General features: G+C 44.4%; 1 protein-coding gene across 1 annotated transcript in view; it reads left to right on the top strand.

Annotated features, from left to right (window-relative positions):
- Positions 1–225: 225 nt before the first annotated feature.
- farsa (phenylalanyl-tRNA synthetase subunit alpha) overlaps positions 226–21,313 on the top strand; it is a 29,918-nt gene continuing 8,830 nt past the window's right edge. Inside the window, exons 1-10 of the mRNA XM_069195875.1 lie at positions 226–409; positions 1,509–1,646; positions 3,412–3,510; positions 4,661–4,779; positions 12,547–12,639; positions 17,949–18,077; positions 18,981–19,096; positions 19,418–19,502; positions 19,845–19,944; positions 20,196–20,364. Of these exons, the coding sequence (XP_069051976.1) occupies positions 263–409; positions 1,509–1,646; positions 3,412–3,510; positions 4,661–4,779; positions 12,547–12,639; positions 17,949–18,077; positions 18,981–19,096; positions 19,418–19,502; positions 19,845–19,944; positions 20,196–20,364 (1,195 nt within the window). The 5' untranslated portion in view covers positions 226–262. The remainder of the gene's footprint in view (positions 410–1,508; positions 1,647–3,411; positions 3,511–4,660; positions 4,780–12,546; positions 12,640–17,948; positions 18,078–18,980; positions 19,097–19,417; positions 19,503–19,844; positions 19,945–20,195; positions 20,365–21,313) is intronic.

The following is a 21,313-nucleotide window of genomic DNA, read 5'->3' as shown; positions in this document are numbered from 1 at the left end:
ATTCATTACAAAACTTCAGGTGGGATATATGTGTTTATTGTTATTGAAGCCTTACGTTGGTGTCAGTCATCAATGGTGTGTCGTTATCTTTACATCTGTCTTTTAATCTCTGAAAGTTGCATAGTTGAGTGGATTGCTAGGTACCTTTTAAGTGTTCTACGGGAAGTCAGATGAGCGGCACACCAAATTGCGTTTCTCTTTGGTAAAATACGGTACAACTCGTACGTCACTTCCCCTCCTTGCGGCTGACAGTATTTTCGGCATGGCTGACGGTCTGTTAGCGGAGTCTCTTCTTCAGCGGGTGGAGAAGGCAGACGGCGGCATAGACAGCCAGGATGTCGCGGCTAATCTCGGTGTGGAGCACCAGCTTGTGGTCGGGGCCGTGAAGAGCTTGCAGTCCCTTGGGGAGGTAAGAGGACGGGGTTTAAAAGCCTCTCAACTCGTTTCCCCCAGCGGAATGAATGGGAGAAAGTGATGCAATCCAGGCGTGTTTGTGTGAAAGCCGGTTTCAGGTCAGCACAAGTGAACGGGACTAGTTAGAGATACACGTTAGATATTTACTGCGTTTTTGTAGAAGATAGAAGAACTCATTCAGCATTGACACTTGCAGTACCTGTTTGCGGCCAATTCTGTCTCTGGGCCATCTCTGCACCATAAAGCATTGATTTCTAGCATAATTTGAAATGTCTTGATTTCTCTTTGTAATTATTAACAGTGGTGTGGAGCGGGAAATGGCATTCGTATAGCATGAATTGGATTATTAATAGCATGTTTCCCTTGTAGTATACAAATGTCTGGAAGTGCTGAGTCCAGCACGGGAAATGGCCAACTGCCACAGAAATGCCTGTGATACTTCAATCCTAAACACTCGTTAGGCAAAACCCTTTGGTTAGGCTGACGTTGGGAAGGCCTAGGATAGCTATCCATGAAAATCGAAAACAGCCAACACATTGTCCCTGTGAATTGTGGTCCTGGCCAAGAGACTGATATATTAAATAATAATATCAGTCGTTTGTTTGAACACATCTTGGTAAGTCTGAGATCAAGCAGCTGGGCATTTTGATACTTGGGTGCTGCTTAAAGCCTCTAAACCAGGGTTTCCCTGTCCAGGTCTTTCAGACTCCAGTATTGCCAGTTTTCTTTATAATTCCTGTTTGGTGCCATATTATTTACTAACTGGACCCATTTTAAATTGGGGTGGAAAAGAAAGGTTAAAAGGCTGAATCAGTCATGTGTTCAGTTAAATGACAACATCTAGCTGGATTGCAAACCATTTCATACTGGGAGCAGCGGGGGTCTGGACTGGAAAAGCCTTGCTCTAAATGTTCAGCCCTTAGAACAGTCCAACACTCAGTGTCTTCCTTCTGCTCTGCAGTAATATAGGGATGTAGGGATCTTGTTTATGAGCTGATGGTCTGACGAGGCCAGTCACATAGCCTTCAGGTAAACCTCTCTCCCCGCTGGAACAGTGACCACAGACTTTGGCGTGTCTTCTTCCTCTCCTGAAGGTGATTTCCGCGGAGCAGCGCTCGTCCAAGCACTGGGAGCTGACGGAAGAGGGCAAGGAGATTGCCGGGGAGGGCAGCCATGAGGCGCGGGTGTTTGCTGCCATACCAACCGAGGGCATGCCCCAGAGTCAGCTCATGGTGAGCGGCGGGGCGTCTGCTGTGTGATGCCAGCCTTCGTACTGCCACTGTACCTCTGGTAGAGCTGCAGTGTTTCCAGATGGGTTTGGAAAAGGATCAGGGGCCAAACAAGATTCAATTTGTCCCCTTTATGATGCCGATTCCCCCGTCTGAAGGCACATGAAGTAATATCTCTGTGTAGACTGTTCTTTCTTAAAAACAAGACTAAGCTAATTAAGATTGGACTAAGGCAGTAGTTCTCAAACGTCTTGGACCAAATACCACTCCTGATCAAACCAAAGCATCCAAGTACCACCTGCAAGTCATCTTCTCATAGGAACCCCAGAAAATCTCAATGACCAACATGAGTGGACATGCGCGCACACACTCACATACACATTTGTTTAGTCAAGCAAAGCAGATGTGAATTCATTGGTCGAGCCTTGATACAATTCAATAGAGTCTAACAGATTTTAAGTCGTCAGGCATTTTCTCTAATTCGTGCAACTACACCGCTGTGTCAGCTCTAGCACCGTCTGTAAAACTCCGATGCATTTTATCCAGTCGATGCCATTCTCTTTGATAAATTCATTCAAAAGCTGAAATATGTGCTCTCCTGTAGTTTCCGTTAGTAGTGGCTTACAGAAAGTCCTCATGGGACTTACCTTCAAACTCGTATAGAACGTAAACGTGCAAATTAGCCAAATCAACATTTATAGACTCATCTGATTGCAGTGAAAAGCATCTGCTCATCTTAACGCGCTCTATCAGCGTATATTTGACATCATCCACCATGTCAGTAATTCTATGAGTGACTGTGTCTTTCGGGGGGGCAGCAGGTCAAACTGTTTAGCAGCTTTTTCTCCACACGTAATACGTGTCAGCTCTTTTGCCAATGGTAAACAAATTTCTTCACAAGTAGTGTGGGGCTTACCTGCTTTAGCAATCCGTAAGCTTGCATTTTTCCCCATTTCCATTTTAGGAATTTGTCTCAGAAGTTAAAAGAAGTTTTTATTTCATGCGCATGGGAGTGAAACACAGAGACGCTCTGTGAATTTTTGTCAAATTAACCTAGAACAGTTAAATATTTTTCTGTTATCTATCACGCTTTCCTGTGCTTACAACATTGGCATTGTTCCAAAATCACGCACATTCTCCCACCTCCCTATTTGCTGGAGATAACTGTTTTTTCAATACAGTTGGTCACTTGCGTCTGAGCACGCATTCCTATAGAATGGTATAGAATTGCATTGTAGCACTTGTATACACTCAAGTATTAGTGCGCGCTATATCATAGTACGTAGGCTGCGTATTCGACACAAACTAATTTTATTAAAATAGAAAATATGAAAACCTGTCCCAATTGTTCAGTACACACAACAAAGTTCCAGGGTCATATGGCGTACCACAGTTTGAGAACCACTGGACTAAGGAATTATATTTCTCTTCACCCCTTCCAGATATAATGTAAAAAAGTTCTAAGAAAGTGTAGTTGGGTATTTAAAAGACAAAAGAAAACCCAGGCATGAAACATCACAGTGTTTACTTGTAACCCCTTTCAGCAGTAAGTAAAAGGTTAATAAAAGGGGAAACTGGAACAGGTTTGTGGATGTGCTGGACCTGGCGGAGGGTTCCCATAGTGCAGGATGGCTTCTGCATGCCGGCCCCAGAGCTGGCAGCACGGCAACTGATGGAGGGAAGGAGGGAACTCTTCCCAGCCGGAGGTGAGATCTCATGGATGACATTGTGCGTTTTCCTGTCTCTCTGCCCCCCCCTTCCGGAGTAGAAACTCCCCAGCGGGAAGGTGGGCTTCAGCAAGGCCATGTCCAACAAGTGGATCCGTCTGGACAAGAACGCCGAGGGAGGCCCCCGCATCTTCAGAGCGGTGAGTTGGGCATCGCCCCCTCTCCCAGCAGGAGTCTCCGGAGTCAGAGCGTGGGAGCTCCTGATTGCTCCAGATTCAGATAATAGTGGATGATATCGCTTGTAATGGCCGGCCTGCAGGGCGAGCCTCTAACTGCATGTGCAAGGAGCCTGGTTCTTTCTAAGGCTTTCTTCCGGATATATTTGATTCTTTTTCGCGAGACGCCTGCCCTTAGGATGACAGTACCTTTGAACCTGAGGATAGAGCGAGTGTTAATTTTGCCCAGTAACACAACCAACTAGCTGAGTTGGCTCAAAGAAACTGCCTCATGTGAGCCTCAAAAGACCATCACTGTGCACCCCTATCCTGTATGGCATGCTGTGTTTGCAGGGATATGATGTCACACTACTAGATCACTTTATTGGCCATATACGATTTCTTGCATTAGGAATTTGTCTTTTCACATTCCCCAGCTTGCTCTCCATGAGACACACAGATAGGGAGAGAAGCTTGGGGTCAGAGCGCAGGGTCAGACATTTATATGGTGCACCTGGAGCAGCTGGGGTTAAGGTTAAGGGCCTTGCACAGGGGCCCAGCGGAGTAGGATTCCTCTGCCGGCCGCGGGATTTGAACCGACAACCTTCCAGCCACTGGTGCAGATCCTTAGCACAGAGCCACTAGTGACTGCTGTGACAGAAATCCCACAATTCCAATTTCTGGAAGCAAGCAGCACAGCTGCTTTAAATCCATGTGCTGCGGTTTGCTGGAGGTTATCAGAGATGTAATGGGCAGGCGTGTTGCTTGTCTCTCTCACATCTGTCGTCTGCTGAGGGAATCTGGGAATTCCGTCAGTGGTAGCTTTGCTCTTTGACTCACCTTTAGAGATGGCTTTTGTAGCCATGACGGCTGTTACATGGATTATTTTGCAATGATAATCGTACCTTGATATATGTAGTGATTATGTCAGTTCTCTATAACTGCAAAGTTAAAATGCAGAAGCTGGAGGACTGCTTGGGGTCTTGACTCCCTTACGGATGTACAGGAGAGTCCTGATGTGAGAGGACTTGAAAATCCTTCCACTTTGCTCCTGGATGCCTTAATGGGAGAGATTCAGCCTCTGGGAAGGGGAGAGGCAGGGGGAATGACGTCCGTCTCTGCTGCCTGTGCTCAGGTGGAGAGTATTGAAGACGCCGTGCAGGAGCGCCTCCTGCTGGTGCAGCGGGGCCAGGCGGACAGGCTGGAGGAGAAGGAGAAGAATGAGCTGAAGAAGAGGAAGCTGCTGATGGAAGTGTGAGTACTGGCCTCTCCTCGTTTGCGTCTGGAAAGCCCACAGGGCCCCCCACAGGAATGACTGCTCTAAGTGCTGTCACTATGCTAGATGTTCAGAGAAGTCCACCCCAATGGCTTAGCCTGCTCAAGCATCAGGTGTGAATGCTGCCACCTACTGGCGAGTATCTGTACAGCAGCACGAACAAGTGTTGTCCAAAGGTTTAACTCTGATGTGCCCTACCTCTTTTGAGCTCAAATTTAAATTGAAAGCTAAAACTTATTTCTAACGTGACTGAACGCCAGCATCAGGCAGCTAAACCATCTCTGTGAAGTTGCCCCCTTACAGACAGCGTGAACAATGAATCCCACCTCATTCGTTAGTGCTACGTTTGTGCTGTTTAAAGTAGCGTTTGTGCTGCTTTCATTTCCGAGATATAGCGCCTTGTTGTTTCAGGGGTTGTGAGGTCACTCAGCCCCCCCTTCAACGTCGTATGGAAACCAAACCTGTCTCATTCGTCAGTGCTACGTTTTTGCCGGTTTGTGCCATTGAAAGTAAGTTCCCAGCCGTTTTCGTTCCCGAGATATAGCGCCTTCTTTTCGTGTGATCATGCAAAACTGTTCTGATTAGGGTATGATATTGTTGGTAATTAATTTTCCTGTTCACACAAACACACAGAAGATACTATTATTAAAAGCAAATCAACCGCTTGAACTCGGCAGACGGGGTCACTGGAGGTCAAAGTCATCGTGCATGGTCACGTGATCACCCAAAAAAGAAGGTGCTGTATCTCGGGAACAAAAACAGCTGGGAACTTACTTTAAACGGCACAAACGTAGCACTAACGAATGAGACCGATTTGGTGTCCTTATGACATTGTAGGGGGTTGAGTGACGTCATGACCCCGTAAAAACAAGGCGCTTTATCTCGGAACATGAAAGCAGCACAAACGCTACTTTCAACAGCACAAACTGCTACAAATGTAGCACTAACGAATGAGGTGGGTTTCATCATTTGTGCTGTCTGTAGGGGTGCCAACTTCACAGAGCTAGTGAAACCCTGACAATAAGAATCTTAGTTCAGGTGGGTAGCTGCGTCAGCATGCGTAGGCTGCAAAGGAACAAGTAATAGGTTTATTCCATGCTGAAAAAAAGCAGAAAGAGAACACAACGTTTCGGCCGTGGAGCCTTCTTCAGGTGTGAGAGAGACAGGGCATTAGGCAAAGGTAATCTAGTGGGAGAACAAAGGTTGGGAGGGAGGAGGAGTGAGAGGTGGGAGCAGGGGACAGAAAGAGAGGCCAATCAAGAGGTGTGAAGTCAGAATGGGTGCAGAGAGGTGTGAAATGAAACTTCCAATGATTGGAGAAAATTTAAAAGAACAGTAATCTGTCGTTAAGGGAAGGGAGAATGTGTGATCCTAGCTACAGAATAATTTTAGTTTCAGTGGTCTTTCTGATGTATGAGTTCGGAAAACCGTCTTTGAGGACACAGACGGAGAGATTAGAGTGGTCGTGGCCGTCAGAGGTGAAATGAGAAACAATGGGCTTGGAGAGATCTTTAATCTTCACAGCCCTGACGTGTTCTCTGAAGAATCTTAGTTGGGGTCGACCTTAGTTCTTGATGCTGTACAGCTACACACCAGCAGGTGGCAGCACTGTCACACCGGATGCTCAGGAAGGCCTACTTCAATAGGGTGGAATGCCTTGCATAACCACAGCTGCCATCAGAAACTTTTTTTTTCCTGCCAAACAAGTTGGGTTTTTAGAAACTTAACAGATAACCAGTGCAGTAGAGTGCAGAGTTAGAGGTCTCAATCCTATAGGTTGTATGCATTTGTTTGAAATATTTTGTGCTTAACCGAAACATGGCACAAACAAAACGATGGACTCCTGTTCAACCAACTAGTTCCTCCTGGATATGGTTTCTTTGACCTTCCGCGTCTTTCAGGCAGAGGCGGGGGCATCATTGTTATTTACAACCTTTTTTACAGTCTAAGTCCTATAACTATACCTCCTCCCTCTTCTTTTGAGTGTCTTGTTTTAAATGTTTCTATCCCCCAATCTACTATTATTGCCACAGTTTACAGACCACCCAAACCCAGTGGAGTCTTCTTAGGTGAGTTTGGTGATTTTCTCTCATTCTTATCCCTTAAATTTAAAAGGATCCTTATTCTAGGGGACTTTAATATACACATTGATTCAACCTCTTCCAGTCTGGCTAAAGACTTCCTTTCTCTTTTGGGATGCTTTGACCTTACTCAGTTTGTTTGTACCCCTACACATAACAAAGGACACACCTTAGATTTAATTATTGCAAATGACTCTTTTGTCTCCCACTGCTCCCCCCTTGATCTAGGCCTCTCTGACCACTCAGCCATTCTCTTCAATCTGGAATTACCTGTTTCTAACACCTCCCCCTCACGCTCTGTAAATTTCCGCAACTGGCGATCAATTGATCACCCAAGGTTTGCAAATTCTGTTCTGTCCTCCTTATCCTGTTTCTCTTCCTCTGACCCTCTAGAGGACAAAATACAGTTACTTGACATTGCTCTTTTATCTACCCTCGACACCTTTGCTCCTTTAAAAACTCAAACCATCTCCTTCTCTCGCCCTGCCCCCTGGTACAATGACCATCTGCGTTTCATGAAGGCAGCCTCTCGCAAACTTGAGCGTAGGTGGCGTCTTTCCGGCCTAAATGTACATTATCAGGCCTGGAGAGATTACTTATCTGATTATAAGGTTACTATAGAGTCTGCTAGATCCACCTACTTCTCTCACATCATTGAAAATCACCAAAACAATCCCAGACATCTTTCTCCACCATCAACAGACTGCTCAAGCCAAACTGCCCTACCACATTACCTGCCTCATCACAATTTTGCAACACATTCTTAGATTTCTTTAGTTCTAAGATTGACAACATCCGGCATCACATTCTCTCCACTACGGATATAATTTCCACACCTCCTCCCTCCTCATCCAACTTCTCTGGTTCCCGTCTCTCCAGCTTCTCTCTTCTTGACTCAGCATCCCTAAACAAACTAGTTACGCGCATGAAACCCACCACATCTATTTTAGATCCCATTCCCACCACTTTATTCCAGTCCTGTTTCTCTTCTCTCTGTCCCATTGTCCTCAATATAATACATGAATCCTTGAGCACCGGCATTGTACCAACGGTCCTCAAAACTGCTGCTATTACCCCAGTGCCAAAGAAGCCTAACATGGCTCTCGACAATCTTAACAACTTTCGCCCCATCTCCAACTTACCCTTTCTCTCCAAAATTCTAGAACGTGCTGTCACACTTCAGTTGCATAACCACCTCATGACAAACAACCTTTTCGAACCCCTCCAATCTGGCTTCCGTCAACTTCACAGCACAGAAACCGCCCTAGTCAAAGTCACCAACGATCTCCTAATAGCTTCTGATTCTGGTTCTCTTTCCATACTCATCCTTCTTGATCTCAGTGCTGCCTTTGACACTGTTGACCATAACATCTTACTTTCTCGTCTCGAGACTACGTTTGGAGTCTCTGACACTGCCCTCAAATGGTTTAAGTCTTACCTCACTGATCGCTGTCACTTTGTCTCTCTCAATGGGTACAGGTCTGAAATTGGTCTTGTCAAGTCTGGTGTCCCCCAGGGCTCAATACTGGGCCCCTTGCTCTTCAGCATTTACATGTTCCCACTTGGTCAGCTTTTAAGATCACATGGCCTCAGCTTTCATTTTTACGCTGATGATGCTCAAATATACATCCATACTAAACCGACACTGATGTGGCTGTCTCTATTCTATCTAATTGCATCTCTGACATAAAAATTTGGATGACTCAAAACTTCCTTCATCTTAACTGTGACAAGACTGAAGTCATGCTTATTGGTACCCCCCATCAACTTCGTAAAGCCAGTCCTGTAACCCTGTCTGTAGATGGCTCTGTACTTGAGCTTCAATCAAAATTGAAAAACCTTGGGGTTATATTCGATTCTGGCTTAACATTCGACCCACATATACAGCATACTGTCAAAACATCTTTTTTTCACCTTAGAAATATCGCAAGACTACGCCCTATGCTATCATTAACTGTGGCTGAAAAGCTGATCAACATATTTGTATTCTCTCGAATTGACTACTGCAATGCTCTACTCCCTGGGGTATCTAAATCTACTCTGAACAAGCTGCAGTATGTCCAAAACTCAGCAGCCAGAATCCTGACCAGGTCTAGTGCAAGTGTTCACATTACTCCTATCCTGGAGTCCTTGCACTGGCTTCCGGTCAAATTCCGCGTAGACTTTAAAATCCTCATGCTCACCTACAAGGCTTTACATGGCTTGGCACCTCAATACCTGTCTGAACTTTTAGCGCCCTACTCCCCACCTCGCAACCTCCGCTCTTCAAATGTTGCCCTCCTTACTGTCCCCCAAGCCCGTCTACATTGTATGGGCGACAGGGCCTTCTCCTGCTATGCCCCCAAGCTCTGGAACTCTTTGCCCAAGGATATTAGAGAGTCACCTTCTCTAAACTCCCTCAAATCCAGACTCAAAACCTTCTTCTTCAGAAAAGCCTTTACTTAACTGGTTCCATTCTTCACCCCTCTGCTCTTCTTAATACCATCTTCCACGGTCTCCTCTATTATTATTGTTGTATTGTTGTAATTATTGTGTCCTATCTTGTGAAATTTTCTTATTTATTGTTGTAGTCTTCTTATTTATTGTTTATTGTCATCCTGTAAAGCGCTTTGAGAAGCCACCTTTAAAGGCGCTATATAAAATAAAGTTTATTATTATTATTATTATTATTATTATTTTATGCATCACCCTGGGAAAGATGCTAATTGCCAATGATTGTCCTATTAAATCAGTGATTTAAGAAGCCTATGGGGACAATGATAACCAGGTGACTTGAAGTAGTGCTTGAATTGGTTGGGAAAGAATGCCAGTATCCATTATCCCAGTCAGAAAAATGAATCTTGGTAAAATGCTTAATGGGAACAGACCTGTTCATTAGCATAACTCTTTGTAAAAGTAACCTGAGCAGCCATATCTTTTGGGGATGATCTGTATACATAGAGATTTGCCTCACTCTTTTCTTATGACTTGAGAGAAAAGATTGATCTGCATGCTCTGTGAAGGAATCAGAGTTTGTCTGGGGAGCATCACAATAACGGGGCTGGAAACAAGATCAAGACTTTTTATCATCTCGGTTTAAGATGAAAAGCGTTCCCCTAATTAAACATTCTGTGTTTCAGAAATAATCATCCTTTTGGAATCTTAATGTGATTCAAATCAGAAACTGAGTTATTGAGGGTTTTATTTTGTTCCACGAACCATCAAAGTACCTCGACACAAAAACAACAGTGCCTGTGCTGCATGTCAGGCAGTACCGACCCAATTCGAGCCCTGCCTTGCAGCCTGGGTTTTCAGTTTGTGCGTATTGGACCACTGTCTCTCACAGAAGAGGCACTGCCAGCCTCCGTGCTCGTCTGCTGATAGGGGTGATTTTGGGCTGCAGACGAAGAGGCCTTTGAGATTCTGTTCTCTAGGGGGGTTGATTGAAAAGCTGGAGTGATTAACATTAAAACCTGAGTGGACACAGTTAATTATTGTGGACTCCTGGAGCGGTGGGCTGTGTGCAAAATTTTTTGGATATTCTTAGATATCGTTGGGCTTTGTGACGTACTTAATGTATTTTGAATCAGTTCTCTCTGGACTTCTCCCCTATATTCTGTGAACTCTGTGTTGGAGGTAAGTTACTAAATGCCCCCCCTAAGCCATTTTTAATTTCTTCACATTAAACCCTGTTAAAATAACCAAGCAGCTGTTGCCTACCCTGACCGTCCTGCTGTTGTCTGGTGTGCAAAAATATAAAGAGTTCAGTTGCACCCCTGCCCAAGTTAAACGGTCTCCGTGCAGTATATAATAACACAGTAGGCTAAATTGAATATTGAATAATGCTATATGTTAACATAAATATGTAGGCTTATTCTTTTAATAGGTGCTGGTGCTTTATAATTGTGTTGTATAAGTTATTATTGTACACTGGTTTCTTATAGAACAGTGTGTATTTCATTTAGTGGATCCATAAATCGGTTCCATTAAAAGAGCATTTTCTGTGCTGCCTTATTATATATTCGATAAAAACACATTGAAATATTCAGACTGTTAATGAATCTTGAAGGACAGAAAAAAAATCAAAACCAGTTGAAATATCATCTCCTTTACCTGCCGTTTATTCATTTTTTTTCCTATCAAGTTATTGTTGGCACCCAACACATTGAAAGAGGGAGAGGATCTTGTGCTAGAATTCGAACCCTGTGCCGGGGCCTTTGGGGCACTGCGCCTTTGATGAAGGTTAACAACTCATTTTCAGCCACTGCTGATGAGCTCCTGGTATTTCGGTACAGCCCACCCACCCCCCTTCCTCATTGCTTTTAGCTAATGGCCCTGGGGCTGCCAGGGGCTTTTTTCTATAGGATGTCCCAGATGGAGCCTGTCCAACACGCAGCTTACAGGCTTTAGCAAAAATTAATATAGCAAATGGATGATGGTGCTCTGAGGCCTCCGACTGCATTAGCTGTAATAAAGTGAAGAGCAATCACCATTGCCAAACGGCTACCTGCCTTGTTTACAGGGCTCAGGAGATGATCAGATTGACTCATCCTAAGGACAGCACTGCATCACTGTCTCTGACAAGCTGGGGTTGAGGGCCTCGGGCATCTTAAGTGAAATTTCCCCTGGGGTTTTTCCTTCAGCTGTTCCTTGACTTGAAGGCTGCGGAACAGAGCAGCACGTTAAAGTCAGTCGCCTTAGTTGAGGGGGTTCTGAGGGTGGGGTGGGCTGTTTATGGGAGCCACATCCCAGTTCTGCTTTTTACAAGCAAAAGACGAGAGAAAGATGATTAATGTTATTCAGCTCAGGAATGCCTCATATTTAGAACCACGCCAACATTGTAACTGAGCAAATCTCGTTGCTCCTAGTTGACTTTTCCTAGTTAGCCTAGTTTTGGTCAAGATCGTTAGTAATACCATACGGTAACATCACACCTTTACAGTGAAAGTAAGCAGGACTACTATATACCTCCTAAAAGTGGAATCCAAAGATTCAGACTTGACAGAACTCACAGGTATATTTCAGCAAACCTCTCAAATTAGTGCATTACACTAAATAAATATAGTGGGAAACTACATGTAAAATCAAGAGGCTAGACTTTGGACTCCCAACTCTTGCACACTGAGATTGAATTTAGCAACCATGTAGCGGGGTGTCTGTTTTGTGTGTCATATGAAGGACTGTGACTGCTTTCGGATGTGACTTGGGGTTGCTGACCACCCTTCTGCTCCAATCACATTCTTAAAATGCATCAAACTAATAAACATGTCTGTTCCTTTAAATTCCTTTTACCGAGTATAGACCTTTAAATGAAATGCATTTAAGGCCTGCAGGAGAAGATATCCGCTCTTTATCCTTCCTTCCCTGCTCTAAAACCGTCAATCTGAAAAGACATAACAACATGGTTATACTGTATGTAAGTGAGAAAAAGGTTGTTCGGCCTCTTTTGTGGGTTTGGTTTGCTGGTGGTGTCTTCATCTCAGGATCTCGTCAGACTCATTCCTGAAGGATCCCAGGGAATTCTAGAGATCCCAGCTTGACCTGGTACCTAGAATGCCTGTTGATCTGCGACTGTCGTAAAGCAGTGCTGGGGTGCCCCTCGTGTCCATCTGGTCCGAAGATAGAGCCCTGGCGGTGGTGTAGTTAAAGTGTGAAGCATGATGCGCCTTGTTTTCTCTCTGTCAGGACGGTCAAGTCCTACTGGATCACCAAGGGCAGCGCCTTCAGCACGAGGGTGTCCAGGCAGGAGACGGAGCTCACGCCCGAGATGATCGCCAGGTAAGCGCCGGCTGCCATCACTGGGACCACCATTTTACTGTTTTAATGCACCTCAGCTCTTTGCCCATGTTTATTTTAGCACTGTAAGAAGCTTCCAACTTGAAAAAGCCACGTATCTATCACTCCATCTTTTTTTTTTTTTAGCTGTTTTATCTTGTAGTGCTGGGGCCCTGGGTTCAATTCTCGTGATATCCTCTGTGTGGAGTTTGTATGTTCTCTTTCTATCAAATGTTCTGGTTTCCTCCCACACTCCAAAGACATCCTGGTAGGTTAATTGGCTTCTGGGACAATTGGTCCTGTTGCAAGTGTGAGTCTGTGACAGGCTGGTGTCCTGTCCAGGGTGTATCCCACCTTGCGCCCATTGCTTGCTGGGATAGAGTCCAGGCCTCCATGACTCTGAATTGGAAGAAGTGGTCAGAAAATGGAGGATAGGATGGAAATGTCTGATTTTATTTACTGGAAAAATCCAGAGTGCTCCAGAGCTCTTATGTCCCTTGGCACTAGTGGAAAACTGTTTTTTTGTTCGTTGCAAAGTGCTCTGATGTGACGTGGGAGAAGAGCAGAGCAATCCAGGGAGCTCTTGAAGGGCCAGGAGGTGAACTATCCCGAACTGAATTGAGGCATCCTGGGGGGTGTGGACAGATTGCTGCTGTATTGAATTCGTTACTGCAGGCGGTCAATTATTAGGATTGCAGGCAGAGGGGAATATTCCAGATTTGTGTGGGTTTTTTTTCTGCTATCTTGTTTTGATCTCAGCTTGCTGAGAGAGGATTACAGAGGAAATGATTTTGCAATTGCCCTTCTTCCAGCAGGGGGTATGGGCATTGTCAGGATTAAACTGCCAGAAGCCTGAAAATATGTTCAGCTTGCGTTGTTGCTTTTTTAAGGGAAACATGAATTGGCATTAAAATGGCTTTAAGAGCATCTATATCTGTTTTGCAGACGTACTGTGTGAGCTCAGCTCTGCCACCTTTGTGTGTTCCTTCCATTGACTCTGCATTAATCCCAGTTCTGGTCCTCAAAATCCCTACCTGTATTTATTCCAGGAGAACTGTTAATAGCTTAACCCTCAATTGAACTAATGATAGAATTAAATATAACTCTGTAATGTGTTGAAACCCAAAACCTGCTGGAGCCTTTCTTTTAGATTTTGCATTTTATAAAACAACTTGAAAATACCAAGTTTTGAATAGATGCACAACGTGAAAAATATCTGTGAGCGCCTTGTTCAACAAAGTAAGCAAGAGTTGCAAAGGGAACACAGTCCTGGAATATGGAAGCCCTGTGTCTGCCCTTGGATTGCCAATTGGAAGATAAGAACAGTTGCAATGGAGAAGAACCTGTCTGGCCTATTTGTTAGTTATTTGATCCAAGGATCTCACCCAGCAGTGTATGATTGGGTAGCTTGTTCCACACTCCCACCACCCTTTGCCTAAAGAAGTGCCCCCTGTTGTCGGTTTTAACTGCACTGCTTCCAATGGAGTTTTGAAAACTGCGAATGGATGACAACAGGAGACGACCTTTGGTCTTTGCCTATGTAAGGATCCACCTAAGTAAAAACAAGACTGACTCTTTGATTACGTCTGGTTGATTTGAGAATGTAAATATCTCTGTGAGTATGAAACATAACCCGACATTGCGAGTCCATTTGACGTGAAGTAGTAGCCTCACTACAAATGGACTGTTCACGTGGTGTTTAGATTAATCAATGTGAATTAGAGTTTGGGAAACATAGTTTCTTCTCAAAACATTGCTTTTACATAGGTGGAGGTTTTAAGTTAACTGGTTATGTTCATATCCCATATGGGAATTTCTGATTTATGTAAGATGTCTAAACCATTTTTCACAGCAGCATCGATTTCCTCTCTTATGTAGTATACTCTCCTCCAAACCAGGTCATATGTTAAAATGTACTTTTAATTTAGCCACATTGTCTTAGATGTCAATGTTGTCTGATTGGTTACGACTTTAGCAGGGTTTGTGCAGCTTTCTTTCCTTAATTCTGTAGCTAGACTCTTGCATGCAAGTATTTTTCGCATAAACGTAGAATATGGTGACTTATGCTGTTTGACTACAGCAGCACAGGTCTGCTAGGATGTGTTTTTCCAGCCCCCTGTACCAGAAGCACACTGTGCTTGGAGGTGCTGTGTCCACAGCTGTAGCTGACCCAGTTCAGGTTAGATTGCACAGGTGTGTCTGTATGCAATGCTGCTGGAGATTGGACCTGCCGCTCGTCCCTGGGACCAGCTGTTGCTATCCAATAGCCTGCCATGGGTTCCTGAACCCAGACGGACAAACGGACCGAGACAGACCCAGGCAGGAGCAAGGTGCCGCGACCCACGTTTGGAAGGCATCCCTGTAATTCCCCCGGGACCGTGTCTGTGCCTTAGCCTGGGCTGGAGCATGATGTGAAAATGACAGGAATCATCCTAACTTTATTGCATTTCATCTTACATCTCTGCCCCCCTCCCTTCATGATTCATTGCTCTATTGCCAAGTTGCATAGATGGTTACAGTCAAACCGTACTAAAAATTGGCACAATTGTTCTAGGCACACTGTAGCCTTTGTGGTTGAAGTGTCTTTGTGGGCACGTGCTCCGTTTAGCCCAGCACATCTGCTCTGACCACGCTTACAGCGCATCTGGTGACTTACAGTCCTGCAGTCTAAATGTTTTGGGATTAAGAGTAAGGCTCTTAATAAATAAGGGTGTTGGTCCTTCAAAAGTCAAAGCTTACAATCCTCCAGAGTTCTCTCTGTTGACCACCGCCTTCAGACTGACCCATATGATGTTCTCCAATTAACCTGTACCTCCATGTTTCGGAGACGGAGGTCTGAAGGACTCGTAATGCCAGAAAATCCGATCGCTCCCTCGGCTCTCGGTTACGGGAGGTCAGCACGTGAGGGGGCAGATGGGACACATTGGAGTGACTGAACTCCCCCATGCCCTTATGGAAGACTTGGCACAGCCTGAGTCCAGATGTCCGTGCAAAACCAAGCAGCGGGCGTTAAGGTCCTGCCACTCAAGCTGAGACTTGACACAAGCCCCAGGGTGCTTTCAGCAATCACATGGCTTGGCGGGTCGCCACTTGAATCTGGGCCACAGGTATTCTTTTCTGCGTCTGTAGGACGGACCTAGATTTTGCTGTCTGGGAGACATCACTGTTAACAGTGTACTTTCCTTTGTTGTTTTAATACAGTGCATTTATAATTATGCATATACAGGAGGTCCCGTGGCAATTTTGAAGGAGCTTGAACTTTTTTGCAAGGAAGAGTGGCATAAAATTGGAAAGTCCAGGTGTGCAAAGTTGATAAAGACTTAATCACAAAGACTTACCGCTGTAATAAATGCAAAAGGGGCTTCCACAAAGTATTAGTTAGGGGATGTGGTGTAGTTTTATTAATTTTAATTATTTTTCCTAATAATTAACTATTTGTTTTTTTGTTGAATTGTGTTGGTTGTAAGGTCACATTAAAAATGGAAAAATGTCTGATATTTCTCCTGGTTTCTGGCTTTACGTCTAAAAACTGCCTGCAATTTCAATAAGGGTATGTAGACTATTTATATCCACTGCATATGCCAAGGCTATTTGCGGTGACTTCCTTAGTGTCCCGATTCCAAAGCTTGTAGGGTTTTTTTTTGGTGTTAGAGTTAACCAACTTTTCAGTGCCTTCTGAATCAGAAAATTGTGATTAACAGAAGAAAGCCAGCTGTCAAGGTCATCCCCTTGGCGATTTGTTTTTCCTGTGTTCAAGCTGCTTGTGTTTTATGTAAACCGGGGGCTGTTTTTTTTTCCCTCTTGCTGTTTCCTCACTCACCTCACTTGCTAAGTCGCTAAGCAGATGCATCCCCAGGCAGAATCCCGAGAAAAGAGGTGCTGACTGCTGTGAAGTGAGAATTGGCTTTCTGGTCGTTGGGACCAAGATTTGAGGCGTGTGGGACTTAAATGTGTTAAAATCGGCACAATGCCAAAAAGAGGAGACTGTCTGTTTCCCTCCCCCGCCTCTCTTCCTCACAGTGGTTAGAAGCTACATCTTAAAAAGTGCATCAGTATCTTAAGATCTGTAGGGTGTGTTATCCTGGATTTTGGCTGTTTGGAGAAACAAGTCTTCCATAGCTTAAAGATGAGGATTTATTTAACATAAATTAGGCACAAAATGTGCAAACTATAATTTATAGATATCCACTTCACCATTACATACTTTACAAGCTCCTGGTGTTATTTTAGTTATGTGGGTTCCAGAACACTGCATCTAACCTTCAACACTTAATTACTAACATTTGCCAACACTAATGCACTTAACAGAAGACCCACATCTTCATCTGGTGAAGTGTTTTTCACAGACAATTCCAGCTGGTTAAGCCCACACTCCAAGTTGTTTTTTTGTTCAAAGGGAAAGTGGAATTTTCATCTTGGTACAAAAACTGATGTTCCTGGTCTGAGATTTTAAGCTTGAGGACTCCCTTTTAGTGCGCAATACCTGGCAGGTTTCAGGTCATCCATGAAGAATCCATGATTCCTGAGGAATGCACAAGTATAGCGTTGGTCACATGAACTAGTCTGGTCAGGTCCAGAAGGTTGATCCAGACGGTGGCAGACCTGGTGTTTCCACTCATTTGGGGGCTGCTTACTTGATCTGTTGGCCCAGAGCCGTGCCAGCCCCCAACCCATTCTTACCTAAGAGTGAGAGGCAAAACAAATAACCAGCTCGCACTTATAAAATTTACCCCTCACCTTACAATATCACAATACATTCTTCTGACATAGAAAGGTAGAGCAGAAAGTAATATTTTATTTTATCTGTTTTTTGTTCATGTTTTGATCTATTTTACTCGTTTACCTTTAAAAGACGGTCAGAACACGTTTCGATCTATTTTACTCGGTTACAGATAAGAGAAGACCATTTGGTCCATCTGGCCTGTATGGTAGTTAGTAGATAATTGATCCCAGCAGCTTCTTGAAAGTAACCAAGGTATTGACTTTAAGTAGTTGGTTGAAGTTGAAGTGCCTTCCTCCATTCTTGGTTTGAAATGCATTTCCACCTAGTTCTCACTGGTGCTCACTGGTTTGTGGTTCACTGTTCTTGCCTTGTAAATGTCAGAAGGACCATGTACATCAGGCTTTGTGATGCAAAGTATCAGTTGCAAGTGGTTTAGTGTGCTCCTTTTCATGCTAGGTGTTGTCATGGTGGTGTCATTTCATTGCGCCTCGTTCGGCTCCACAGAACACGCGCGTCGTCCACACCTCAGCCAGATTGTGAACCCCTTTCCCTCACAGGTGTTCTCTCTCTCTCTCTCCCTGTCACTCAGTGGCTCCTGGCGTGACAAGTCATTCAAGCCCTACAACTTTGAGGCAATGGGTATCATCCCAGACTGTGGACACCTGCACCCTCTCATGAAGGTGCGCACCCAGTTCAGACAGATCTTCCTGGAGATGGGGTGAGTGTGCCTACCTGTTCACCCGATTACTGCCACACGAACGTCTCAGGCCTTACCTAATTGATCTGCTTTGAAAATTGTAAATGTAAATCCTGAGCATACCTAAAAGTAAGTCATTACTGACCTCTCAGTTGATTTCTGAACATGAATGGGTTCATTGTTTGAATATTTAGGAGCTCGGTGTTGAGTAATAATTATGTTAAGTTGTGCTAAGTCAACATGGCCCCCAGAGTGCGCCTTGGAAGATAATTAGGGCCAGGATTGAATCATGAGTACAGATGCGAGAGCTAGCATGAAAGCAGCTTTATTTATTCAAAATCATAGAGAAACCTCCAGACCTTTCAAGCAGAATTGCAGTCCCGATTTCTCAGTCCAGTTATTAAATCTTGGTAACAAATTAATTTACGGTATCGCAAAATTTGTAAAATATCAATTTAGCACAAAATGAGAAAATTGGGAAAGTACTGTAGCAGACAGTTCACTGCAGAACTATTCTTAAGTTATCTGCATGCTGAGTTAACAAATAAGTAGTATTTGTTGGCAAACCACTATGCAAGCAATATTTCTACTGGATTAATAGAGATGTATTCACAAGCCTGCTTGTTTGCAACATAATACGGCCGCTTCACCTCACCATTGCGTCGGTCTGAATCGCAGACAATAATGGCAATATGGTGCTATGCGTATTTGGAAATTGTCTATTTTGGAAGTTTTGAATATAAAATACTGTTGTAGTTCCCTTTAGCAAAAGCCTGTGACGTGATTCCTCTTTCCCCCCTGACTGAGTTCAATTAATGTGCTTCGGTGTAAGGAGGCAGGTTAGGCAACGGCCTTCATTGGGGGAGGGTAACCTTTGTCCAGTGACGAAAGGGTGGAGAGGATGACGTTCCCATCTGTTTCCAGGTTCACGGAGATGCCGACCAACAACTTCATCGAGAGCTCCTTCTGGAACTTTGATGCCCTTTTCCAACCCCAGCAGCACCCTGCCCGTGACCAACATGATACCTTCTTCCTTTCGGGTAAGGAGCTCACGGGCCCCGCTGTTCCTCGAGCGATTGAAGACTACGGGCCCTGCTGTCGTGGCAGGACAGTGTGCTGCTAGCTCTCACTCTTCCTCTTGAAGAAGAGGAAGCACGTAGGGGAAGATCAGCTGGGTGTTAATTGTTAAGGCTGTAATTGGAGATACTAACGTGTAATGGACGGGGGGGGGATTTTTCATGGCCAAGGCTCTTAGTAGACCACGTCAGCCTTTTACTTAGAATCAAACTCATGACAAATTCAATTCAAGGTCAAAGAGGTTTCTTCTCCTCATCTCCTCCTTGTCCGTCTCCTTCCCTCAGACCCGGCTCTGGCGCACGAGTTCCCACAGGATTACCTGGAGAGAGTCCGCAAGGTCCACTCGGAGGGGGGCTTCGGCTCGCAGGGGTATGAGCACCGGCGGCTTCTTGCTGTCCTGGGCCGAGACAGAGGCCTCCGGGCCTGCCTGCGCAGACCCCAGAAGGGGACACCCTGAGCGAAATGGGATGTACTTCCGGGGTTGTAAGAGGGAATGTCGATAGGCAGATCTAGGTGAGACAGACACACAAAGCTGTTGTAAGGTAAAGAGATGGTGAGAGGACAACACTCAGAATAAAACTGAACCAATCTATGCTCCTCTTTGAGATGCTGACTAGACTACTTCGGTTCTGTAGCTGGGCAGCTAAGCTGCTTATTGGTTCCAAGAGTCCTGTAAGTTTGCGTGTCAAACTCCGTTCTCTTTTTTTGCAGATACAAGTACGACTGGAAGATCGAAGAGGCGCAGAAGAACATCCTGCGGACGCACACGACGGCCGTGAGCGCTCGCATGTTGTACCGCCTTTCTCAGCAGGTAAGAGCCAGGCCTGGGCACGCGCCACGCCTTCTTCTCACTGCTGTGAGAAACTGACCCATTCCCTCGCCTTCCTTATAGAACAAGTCTTACCCATCCTTGCTTCAGTACTGGATTGGCCTTTTTTCCCTCATGTTTAAAAGCACAGTTAATACTTTTTACTGTTTTTACTTTTTTTTTTACCTTACTATTATCTTGCTGAATTACCATTATAGTGTATGTTTTCCCTCCCCCCCCCAAAAAAAATTCAGGAGGTTTTCACTCCGGTGAAGTATTTCTCCATTGACCGTGTCTTCCGGAACGAGACGTTGGATGCCACTCACCTGGCAGAGTTCCATCAGATCGAGGGGGTGGTGGCTGACTATGGGCTAACCCTGGGTGACCTTATGGGCATTCTTCACCAGTTCTTCACCAAACTGGGTAAGAAATGGGTGTAGAATGTGTTACAGACCCTTCTTCTTCTTCATTGTTCTTTTGTGTTTCCTGTGTGTGCAAAATTGAGCTGCTGTAATTTAATATCCTGGACAGCTTTCGAAATCGGCAGAAAAGGAATGCATAGCCGCCTCTGATAAAATGCATTTTGTTTTTTAGCTTTTTTTTTCTACAATTGTGGATAGGTTGACTTAATTAACGGAGTAGGTGGAATTGCTGATCAGCCGTAATTAAGTAGCACTCATCTGTTCAGGAATAAGCTGATTTAGGATTCATTGGCAGTAACTCTAGAGTAGGGGCTGCAAATTCCATTTTAATGCAATATTATAGGTATTCAAACACTAGATCTTGTGGACCCTTCCAGTGCATCTCTTTTGTAAAGTAAGTTTCTTGATTACATATAGTGCCTTGAAAAAGTATTCTTCCCCCATCCCTTTTTTTCACACTTAAGCCTGCAAATTATTTTTTTAATGGGAATTTTTAGGGGTGTAACCCTGGTGTCCTGGCCAAATTTCCCATTGGTCCTTACCAATCATGGCCTCCTAATAATCCCCATCTATGAATTGGCTTAATTACTCTGCTCTCCTCCCCACTGAGAGCTGGTGTTTGGTGAGCGTTCTGGCGCACTATGGCTGCCGTCGCATCATCCAGGTGGGGCTGCACATTTGTGGTGGTGGAGGGGAGTCCCCATTACCTGTAAAAGCGCTTTGAGTGGAGTATCATAAGTGTAAGCAATTAATGATAATAACAATTTTTATTATAATAATAAAATAATAATAATACATTTTTACTTAGGAGTCACACATTCATCTTCACAGAATCCCTAAAAAAACAAAGATAATTGTAAGCCATAAATTAATAATGAAAAATAAAAAACTGCAATATCATCATTTAATAAGTATTCATCCCCTGTGGTCAATACTTATTAGCTGAAGTA

This window comes from Lepisosteus oculatus, chromosome 11 (assembly GCF_040954835.1).
Source record: "Lepisosteus oculatus isolate fLepOcu1 chromosome 11, fLepOcu1.hap2, whole genome shotgun sequence".
NCBI lineage: Eukaryota > Metazoa > Chordata > Actinopteri > Semionotiformes > Lepisosteidae > Lepisosteus > Lepisosteus oculatus.
The sequence above is the reverse complement of the archived record's forward strand: the minus strand, read 5'-3'. Positions and strand labels throughout refer to the sequence as shown.